Below are 10,699 nucleotides of genomic sequence, written 5' to 3'. Positions count from 1 at the left end.
CTGAGAAAGAAAAAAAAATGGGTATAAAGGATATAAACAGATACTTGAGTGTCCTCTCTGACTGGTGGGGTTGGAAAGTTCTGCATTAGATCATACTTACATCTTTTGAAGCACAGTCTTCTTTGTTTTTGTGGGGCTGTTTAAAGGCTCTTGGGTTTCTCCCACACTGGAAAAATATTCCGATCTGCTTTGTTCGCACAGCTCAGTCTAAAGAGGACAAACAGAATCAGTGTAAACACAAATATTATTACTGGCATACCCTGGAAACATTTCGCCTCACAGTGCTGTCATCATCCTTCATTGAACACCTTCATTAAATCCATTAGACTAAAAACCAAAAGAGTTCATGTCAGATTGTCTGAAGTTCAATCAATGTAGTCACCTTATTATTTAAACTATGATGCTGCCCAACATGAAAGATGAAAGGGCCTTCAGAGAGAGTAGCAGCTGCCCCCCGCACCCACCGTAAACTCCCCAAATCCTCCACCTCAAAGTTTGAAACGAATCACTGGCTCATTATGGCGTGACAATTGTTCAGCCTACACTACCTGAGGTTTAAAATAATGCTCTCAGCCTTAGGCAGAGTTACGAAACGGTGACCATATTGACAAGTTAAAACAGCGAAAAACGAAGATTCAGTAATAGAGAAAAAATGTGACGCAAGGGCAGCATTGCGTGGGAAAGAAAATATTTTTTTAAAAAAGGTGTAAAAAGCATGTTATGGGACAGCTGCAAATGTAAACAGACTGAAGGGGAAAAAAACCTTCTTTACTTTTAGTAACTGAACAAAGCAGGATGAGTGCCGAGCGCTTCTTCTGTCCTTATGTGTCTAAAACTTTCATCTGTAATTCTGCTACACCCCTAAGTGTCTCTGAAAAGCAAGTCTTATTTGCTAAAACTCTGGGGTGAAAGTTCAAAATATCCACATACTAAGGGAAACCTCTGAGGCAGAACGAGGAACAAGCTGAAAATTGGATCTCACCAACGTGTGCCCTCAACAGGCCACTAATGACGGTTAATCATGGGGTCTTTTCCTTGGCTGCCCCAGAACAGACTCTGGATTTATGAGAACAAGAGACGCTGGTGGCAAATTGAGCAGAACTTCAAAGGCTGAAGCACTGTCAATTCATCATAAATTAATCAAATCAAAAAAAGTTGGTGGAATAGTAGACTAGCAATGGTTTAGAAAATGAGCATGTCTGCTAGTTTTTATCTGGAGAAGCAGTATATTATATTATATTTTGTATACTAGAACTTCTAAAAGTCTGAAGCTGTACAAAGGCATTTATATCAGCTCATGGTCTAGAATGGGGATGTTGCCAGAACTGATACTTATAAGTAATCTTTGTATAAAACTGAAAAAGCTACTTTTTTTTTTCAGTACAGTAGTTACCTAAGCGGCATACCAACCAAGTTGGGTTGTCAACGAAATTGATACTTAGATACTAACTGATACTAAAAATTACTTTTGGATTAGACGTCCATTTGCAACTGCATTATATGTGACTGGAATGAACTCTGAACTCATTGTCACTCGTCCAACAGGAATGACTGATATCACAGGCGGTCAGACTGTGGGACTTGACAGAAGCAAACAATGGGCATTTGACGTGTGTGTAAGCAAGGCACAGAACATTATATGGTGTATCTGCACTTACCTCAAGGTGAACGAGGTTGTTTGCAGCTGTTTAGGGCTGCTGCCAATGAAGGCAAAGAGAGATAGGGTGAGTTGTTGTTCTTTTCTAGGGTTTTCTCTCTATTATTGTAGGGTCTTTACCTTACAAGTGACTTGAAGTAACTGCTGTTGTGATTTGATGGTATATAAATAAAATTCAGTTGAACCGAATTAAATCCTAATGCATATGTGGTTGGGTGAGGTCTCTGTCTGGAAATTTATAATGGGCCTCAATTTTACCTTGTGGGTTTGTAAGAATGATTTTATTATGTGTTTGCATACATTGTAGGTTTTGCAGTGATATGCACATTTGATGTATTTGCAATCATTTTAAGGTTGGCGTGTGCATTTTTAGGCTACAGAATTAAATAGGAATCCATCTGATGACCCAATTTTAAAGGTCAAAAGTCATGAAATAAAGCTTGTCATTTTAACCTATGTTTCTTTGACTGTTTTGTTTTTAGGTCTCTTGACAGATCACTAAATATTTCACTACTGACACCAGCAGTGCCGTCTTCACTTCCTACAGTTGGCAGATAGCTTTGCACAGGATGGCTGCAGATTGGTGGGCAGAAAGGCCCTCCCCTCATTAGCAGCTGAAGATGTAAACAGTAGCACCACAACCCTGGCAAAGGAAATGTAAGACAGACACCCTGGTCTTTAGGAATATTTTTGTGAGGTAAGTAAAGCTCCTGTTCCAGCAAGATTTTTTTTTTAAAACAGTAATGAATATTAACCTGGCTGGAACACATGCTAACATTAGCTTTTTAACAATTAGCAATAGCCATTTCTGTGAGGTAGAGGTTATGGCTAATAATAAAATGATCATGTTAATGTTGGAGCTAGGCAGCAAACATAAGTTCTGCCTGTCTGTAATGTTAATGGACAGTGTAAATTTGACAGGAAAAGAACGTGATCTTGTTTTTTTGTTTTTATGTTTTTAACCCCATGGTATTGAGTAGTACTTTCCTGGGTGCTGGTAGCGAGTTTATAGTTTAAAGGAGAAGATGGGACAAGTTTCATGCCTGCTAAATTATCTGTTGAGATATTTCACTCAAAAACATTCATATCAACCTGACAGCAAAAAGTTAGGGGATCGCCACAGTGGTTAAGCTTTATCCTCTAGTGTATTTCTGTGTAATAAAAGTTGAGCTATTTCACTGATCTAGTGGCGGCACAAGATTTAAGGCATCACCAAAAATAGGATTTATTAATAATCAGGATCTATTCTCTGGCCACTGCGCTATGCTATGCCCAAGCTCATAGCAAACCATCCAATACTTTTGAAGCTATCGCTGTTTGGATCAACGTGGCTGAGACCGCTATCCACAGCTTCACGCCGCTAAACTTTATTGGTTTTTGCAAAGGGGAAACAACAACTGGACAGAAATTAAATCTGGGAAAATTCAAGGTCGTGGCCGCTATGTTTATTCAACATCAGCCATTTTTCAGATCATTACTATTATATAAACTGGTTGGTAAAATGATCAATGTGCACTCTAAGATGGGGAAAGCCAGTGCGGTAAGCTCTGGCATCCTGCAGATGTTGTGAAAACTGAGAGAAATATCATAAATGTCCTCCCCCGCACGTCACGATACTAGTGACAACATGTGACCCGACACGCAAGGGGGAAATGGAGTGATCGACCCGAGCTGCGAGGGCAAGCTGGGGCATTGTGGCTTTGCGCTGGGTGTTGAGACCTAGCAACTCTGGTCTGTGGTGTGGTAGACGGGAATAAAGAGGCCAGACAGAGGGAGGGGAGGCCGGGCAGCAGGGAAGGAGGCGGAGCTGGCGAAATACAAGAGACAAGATACTACAGAGTGTATAAGAGAAAAAAAGAGAGTGGAGCACAACAAAAGCAAAGGCACCCCCTCAGAGTCACACTGCCTGACCTCAACAGTCTCTCCAGCATGCCCACAAACGCAAGAATCCTCACACAGGAAGTTCCACACAGGCTCCTCTTTGTGTCGAGATGGAGTCATGCTACAGTGTGGGCAGAGCTCTGGTCTTTAGACTTTTTCTCTCATACCCAGAGCTACAGCTAACCTTCAACATGGATTTGGGACAGTGACACACATACAAACTCTCATTTCGCCTCCACACTCACACACCCACCCCAACAACAACAATTCTGAGAAAAATGTGGGTGCTATCGTTTGCATTGTAATGCCTTGATATGTATTCTAGCCTGTTTAATATGAATAAATGCCGTTTGAAAATGAACTTGAAAGAAAAATCAACAAGGAGCTAAAGGGAGGCTCTCTGGGAAAGTTTAGTGCCTTTCTGTTCCTGTCGGCACGACTTCAAAAGAGCAAGAGAGTGAAAGAGGAGAGTCAGAGAAAGGAAGAAGCATGAAGAGAGGAAGAGGCTGGATATAGATAGCAAGTAGAGAAAAGATAGATAAACAGAGAGAGCGAGAGAGATTGTGCATAAATTATTTTCAGCAGGGGTCTAGAGGTTGGAGTATATAGCAACTACAGAAGAAATCAGACGGATTAAATAACCTTATAATTATCACAAGCTATGTGGATAAAACGGTAAGAATTGTGTGGGAACCGAGGTGGTCTAATCTTGTAAGGAATGATGCAAACTCTAAATAGCTGGAGAGAGTCCCATGAAAAAGGAGGGAGGGATGGTGGTAAATAAGAACGTCTACCCGCCGTTGCTACCACCTCTCTCTGAGAGAAAAAAAAAGGATTTAACCCCCCCACCGCCAGCCAGTCTGCTCGCCCCCACACAAAGCTGAAAAATGCTCCTCGTGATACAACATGTAGAGCAGACCAACAGTGCCCTCCCTGGCCCCAGAGCTTCCAAAACAACATAGCTTCGCCACAGGAGCTGCAACAAAACAGCACATCTGGATGTCAGATTACAGCGATAAGCCTGGCAAAAGGGCAAGGATAGCAGAGAGAATGATTCATTTGGTTTAAAAGGCTACCAGGACAGATTCTCAGCACTTGCCCCAACTCTGAATGACTCCTGGAAAAAAACTTCAAAAGGATAACCAGCAACAGCCTCCATAAAATACAGGCAACAACCTCTAAGCCGTCCAAGATAAGGTAGAACACAGATTATGTTGGTTATCTTTTAATGCAGCTGCACTCAAAAGTAATGCAGCGATATGGCCAAAAGGTCTCTGAGCTGTTTAAAATGTTGCTGCAAAGGATGACAAACCTTCTCTTGGTGTTTAAAGACAATGCTTATTGATATACAATGCCATATTTATACACACTACAGCTTTTTTGTATATAGTCTGCACAAATACACATGCACATTCATCTAAATACTACTTTAACAATTTTGCTTTGTAGAAAAAGAGCATTTTTCAGTTAATCTTTTTCCAAAAGCTTTTAAGCATGGAAGTTAAAACATAAAAACTTCAAATAAAAAAATCTAACAAGTCAGCATGGGAGGCTCCGATGAACCATCAACTTTCATGTGCCACAGTGGAAGTCGGATTGTTTGTTCTGGGATTACTTTAATATCTTTGTACCTCACCTAACATATACAAAACCAGTGAGATGCAATCCCATAAAGCAATTTTCCACTCATCTGTCACAAAATAATAGTGTCTCAACTTGAAATCTGTGGTAGCTTGAAATGCTTGAATCCCTCACAGCACTCATATTATAAAAAATGAATTATTCTTTCCACTGGAACTTTTTTGTTTTGATGACACATCTAAGTATACAAAGTCCTCAAACTGGCACCAAGAAACAACAAGAGTATTTAACTGTCAGAGGATGAAAAACCTCCTGCAGAGATATTCGTGAATGCAGTGCACAAATTCCACTCCTCATCGTGCACCCACCCTGCTCCCACAGGGCAAGCATGCCCTGTTTGTGTAGGCTCACCACATCTTCTCTGCAACAAAGTCAACAAACATGCATGGGCACATGTCTAAAATAGGGGACAGTTCTTATCCCCAAACAAGAGTTTCTGGATCCACCCATATCAAAGGACTGAGACAAGTGGTTAACTGAACACACTTCATGTAAATCATTTAAAGCAGTTTAAGATGGGCTGGAATGAGGACCTGTAAGAGATCATAGTCGTGCATTCGGCCTAGGTATAGAGGAGGTCAGTAGACACTGGACGCTTGGGAACGGACTGCTGTTAGCTGTTGTGAGCTCTGAAGAACAGAGGCGTGCTGAGGTCACGAGTAAACACACAAGCTTGTCCAGAGCTCAAAAGAGGAGGGGAGGGGGGGAGACTGGAAACACATCTGTTCTGCCTTTGATCCAAACTTCTGCAGCCCAGCACGCCACTCACCTCAGCTGCCCACTCTGTGCCTGACTAAAAAACAACGGCCGCAATTATAAACACTAGATCTTCCTTCCCATGCTGCCCTCTTCGGTGTTGGTGCTGACTCACAATAGGAGCAAGCTTTTATGAAGGGAAGGGACGTAAATCTTCAAATCCTCTGCGTATGCCTTTTTTCCATTATCACATGAAAACAAAGCAGCATCAATTGCCCAACCTCTGCATAGCAACAGTGGATTCTAGGTGCCTAACAAACAGAGTCAATTAGGCTGATAGGATTTCAGCATTTATCCCAGACATGGCACTCAGTATGTCTGAACCAAAACATTTGCCGGATGCTTGAACACTCTCTGCCCCAGTAACATTTGAATCAAGCATTTCAAACTGGACAATCATGGTTGTTTCTGCAGCAAATGACCATCTGAAACCAAAACAGCTGGAGTTGGCCTTTTTTTTCCCCCTTAAGTTTGCTCTTTCCCATAGTTTGCATATTACACTGCTAATCCCTTCCTGGGAAGGTTGTTTGATAGAAATAGAATCTCACCTTTTTATATAGCATGCCTTTTCTCTCATCGTGTGTGGCTGTTTAGAAGGAAAATGCTTCTGCTTCCTGACCAAAATGTCAGTTGAAAATATGACTAATATAGAGTGAACAAACTGTATAAAATTAAAATAGAGTACACTCAATGCGGGAGTGAGAAGCTGCCTTTCAGTGATGTCACCTTAGCTCCCTCATAACATAACCCCCTGACCTTGTGAAAACTGCTTATTGATGAGTCTACATTTCCACTGCGGCTGAAGATTTTTGCACAACTAGTCACACAAACTGAATCCTAACAACAAACCTGAAACCTCCCTAAACACGGACAAATGTGGCATTTTTTTTTGAGACTGCCCGTCTTGTGCTGTCAAGAATTGGGGGATAAAAGACCCCTTTTTAAACATGATATCAATTCTGACACAGAACTCCAAACACCCCATTATTTATAGACAGCAACATTATACCTTACATCAGTTGTGACTCACAGTCTAAACCTTTTTTTTCCTTTCCGATTTCTGACTTCCTTGGCAGCATTAAAACTGCAAAAACTCCCTTTTTGACAAATAAGAACAGAGTGAGGGATGTAAACAAATTATTGTTTTTGTCATGTGAAAAACTTCAGCCTCTCTGTCTGGTATCTTTCCCTTACAAAGCGGGCTCGAGGTTGAGCTAGTGAGAGCTTCACCACAAGACTCCCACCCTCCAATTCCCTCAGCTTATACTGTATGAGCCCAGAGAACCACATCCTGAGGAGAGGAACGCAATCGACAACAGTGCCTCCTTGAACTGGAAAATTGGTTACACAATCTGAACTTTTCACTGACGACTATGTTGCTCCACTAAAAATATTACAATCGCTGCTTTCATTGGAAGCCAAACTGTGGAGAGTGCAGAGACATTTCAAAGGGAAACAATAGCAAAAACCCTGTAGAAAAACATCAGGCCACTGATCATGGGATGTGATGGGAGAGATGTCTGTCCTTGATGTGAGTGCCAAGGTGAGAGGCTCCACAGGCTTTTCCCAGAATACTCTGGGGAGTTTGAGATCAAATGAACACTGACCAAAGGACAACTGATTATAATACAGGCGGACAAAAAAAGAACTACAGCAGTAGGTCTTATGGCACTGACAAGAGTTGAACTTGGTCTACACAGCACAGGCTACAGGGAAATACTCACTGAACCCAACTTTATTTGAGTCCAATTAATCAAGGCACGCGGCATTCAACTGCAGACAGTAAAGTTAACCGAATTCTCTCTTAAAGACCCAAACAATGCACATGCAACCGCAGGACAGAGGGTTTTGTTGTGGTTCTCTTGAGCATGCAAACCCCAAAACCTCATGCTTGAAACTGACAGAGAGAACTAAAGTTCTGCAGGTAAGTAATTAAAAATGTGGGAGCAGGAGCTTTTCAAAAAAGCGTGACTTGGCACCGCTTCACCCAGCCTCCCACGATCATTGGTTTTCCTCTCACTAGGTCTCCTTAAAGCCCATGTAGGTTCAGAGTCCACCCCTTATAAAGAGGATAAGCATATATAAGCGAGAGTGCAATTTGGCAGCACATCCCTATAATAACACACAGACACATGGACGACTTTTTGCCAGGCGACTGGAAGAGGAAATAGAGGAGTATAAACAGCACTCACCGCGGGCAGGCTCGGGTTTCTATGGTGCGCTGAGGCATCTTCTGGACGGCTCACACACACAACATATCGTTCGGGAAACACACGCAAATCTGAGAGCAGGCAGAGAAACAACACAGACCCTGCTGGTTAATAACGTGGGCTCACCTCTAATTATCAGTCAAACTCAGACAGAGGGAATTGTGGTCAATGTTTAATTTTTACATCTACCAGTACCAAGTATTTACTATCCCTCAGACCGGGGAGAAAATAGCAGTTTATATATAATTGCTGAATTTTATGAGCTGCATAAACAGCATGAAATATTAGGAAATTTTACATTAACAATGGCTCTTGGGAGTAATAATACTGTCTCACTGACTTCAGAAGGAAAGATCATTTAAGCCGCTTTTCCAAACAATGTCAAGAAACTCAGGTCCAGCTATATTCCAAAGGTCTCTGCCCGGATGACATGTGACACTAATAATAATTAAATTTATAATATCTGCTGTTTTCAGTTGGGTTTGGGTTCTGCTTGATTGCTCAACAAAAAGTTCAGAGCTCATGAAATGTTTCAAGCGAAATTGGAACCTTCAATGAAAATTTCTCAGGACACTTTTAGACAGAGAACTTCTTGGAGTTTGGAAATCTAACTTTTCTTCGAAGGACCCCGATCCCAGTTCGAATTTAAAGCAAACCCAAAAGCCTTCTTGAAATCTAACAAGTAGATTGACAGGGAATTTGCAAATCATATTAAATAAGAGGAATTTAGTCTCAATGACCTCGTAACTATTCCTTTAATGCCAACCCCTGGACAAACTTTACAGTCTTTGTTCCACCAAATGTCAGCTTTTCCTTCTTTATTCTTTAAAATGTTGGCATTGTGGAGTGAAATTTAAGTCAGCTAAATCAGAATATTTCACTGCATTCTGACCAACTAATTACCGTAACATAGCTTTAAGAAGACCTATTGTGGTTCAGCCTTGAACTCCTTTTAAGAACGTTTTTTTGTAGCCGTCTCGTCAACCACGATAAAAACTTTTCACCATCCATTTTATAGCTAATTGATTTTTTTTAATGATCTAACCACATATGTACTGCCAACTCAGTGGACCAAATTACACAACCTTTGACCTCAGGAGACCGAGTCTAATTTGATGTGTAATGGACCTGCTGAGAGAAGCCGTCATCTCAGCCAGCAACAGGTCACCGTTGCCTCAACAGCCAAGGCCTGGTCCTCCCCCAAGGAGCAGATATTAACTTTACTGACAGGAAGAGAACCATGTTGGTCCCATGAAAAGGTGGCCAAGGGTCACAGGCATTAGATGAGCCATGGAGATAGATTCTCACTGCCCTCCACAGACAGCTAAGGAATCCTTCTCTCTCTGCCTCTCTCAGTAGCCTCTCAAGGGAACCACTTAATGGCCGCTTGTTCTCAACAACACCCCGATCAGGTAGGGACAGGACATAAAAACAAGTGAGGGGGAGAAACATCAACATGCAGACCACAGATGCCTCACTCATTCTGTGGGAAATTTGGCTGAGTATAAACCCTTGAGAGGTCTATTTCTGAGTTCTAACTGGGGATGGATTTATTGAAAACATGTAGGTCACTTACCCTGCTTGACAATACATCTGAGACTGGAGTGTCGCTTCAGAAAATTGGCCACCAGGTTGAATTTTTCACCTGTATAAACCAAAACAGAGAGACAGTTAACATAAAAGGTTGTATTACCTATTTAACAGTGGGCACATTTTGGTGAGACGGTGCATGCTTTGATACACCGATTACAAACTAAATTCTATTTCCCATCATTACACGAAACAGCTGCAAATGTTATAGTGAGACTAAGTGGTTAAATAATGGACACACTACGTGAGTATAAAGCCCCTCGTATGATGAGTTCCACAACTGGCCTTACTGCTGTCACATGCAGTAGAAGAATCACAGTAAAGTTTTAAAAAAAACACACAAAAAAAACCCACAGCATTAGGGTATTTTGCAGCAATATAGCACACTCCATTAATGCAGATAACAGTGCTGCACATGGCTCCATATGCTTGGAATTTTCTACTAACTTTAAGTTTATGCTTGGTCTAAGGCACAGCATGCTAAAACAAGCCAAATTATTTATCGAGTGTGAAACAATTCATTCTCCTTTAATTTAAAAGACCTTCCAGTTTGGCACAAGCACAGAAACCATTTCTGGGGTCTCTGCTCTATTTGTCATGGAATGATTTCATGGTATGTAAGATGTGCTGTGCAGAAACAGCAGCTTGTTGCCTAATCTGGCAGGAATTTGTTGACTAAAAGCAAGGGCCTGGCTAACACGCTATGCAGTTGTTCTTTGCAAACAGACACACAGTGCTGGGACGCTGACCAAGCCAGTTCATCCTTTGATATCTTCTTCGTACCCTTTTTGTCCTCATAAGAAAGTGAATGTGAAACTTTAACACCACCTTCCTATTATTTCTTATTTGACATTCTCTCTCATGTGTGGACATATAAAAAAAACATTTTCTGCAAACTGTCTGGGTTTGGGTTGTTTTTTTTTTTTTCCCGCTTCAATTAAAGGATTACATGTCTTCCTAAGTT

At 41.3% G+C, this 10,699-nt stretch overlaps 1 protein-coding gene across 4 annotated transcripts in view; it reads right to left on the bottom strand.

Annotated features, from left to right (window-relative positions):
• Positions 1-10,699, bottom strand: part of slx4ip (SLX4 interacting protein) — a gene marked incomplete at its 5' end in the record, with an annotated part of 33,543 nt that overhangs the window by 2,365 nt on the left and 20,479 nt on the right. For all 4 annotated transcript variants that reach the window (XM_082557985.1, XM_082557983.1, XM_082557984.1 and 1 more), the window contains 3 exons: positions 101-207; positions 8,128-8,216; positions 9,722-9,790. In XM_082557985.1, coding sequence (XP_082414111.1) covers positions 101-207; positions 8,128-8,216; positions 9,722-9,790 — 265 coding nt within the window. The remainder of the gene's footprint in view (positions 1-100; positions 208-8,127; positions 8,217-9,721; positions 9,791-10,699) is intronic.

This window comes from Aulonocara stuartgranti, assembly GCF_965226115.1.
Source record: "Aulonocara stuartgranti genome assembly, chromosome: 13".
Classification (NCBI taxonomy): domain Eukaryota; kingdom Metazoa; phylum Chordata; class Actinopteri; order Cichliformes; family Cichlidae; genus Aulonocara; species Aulonocara stuartgranti.
This window is presented reverse-complemented; position numbering and strand designations above follow the sequence as displayed.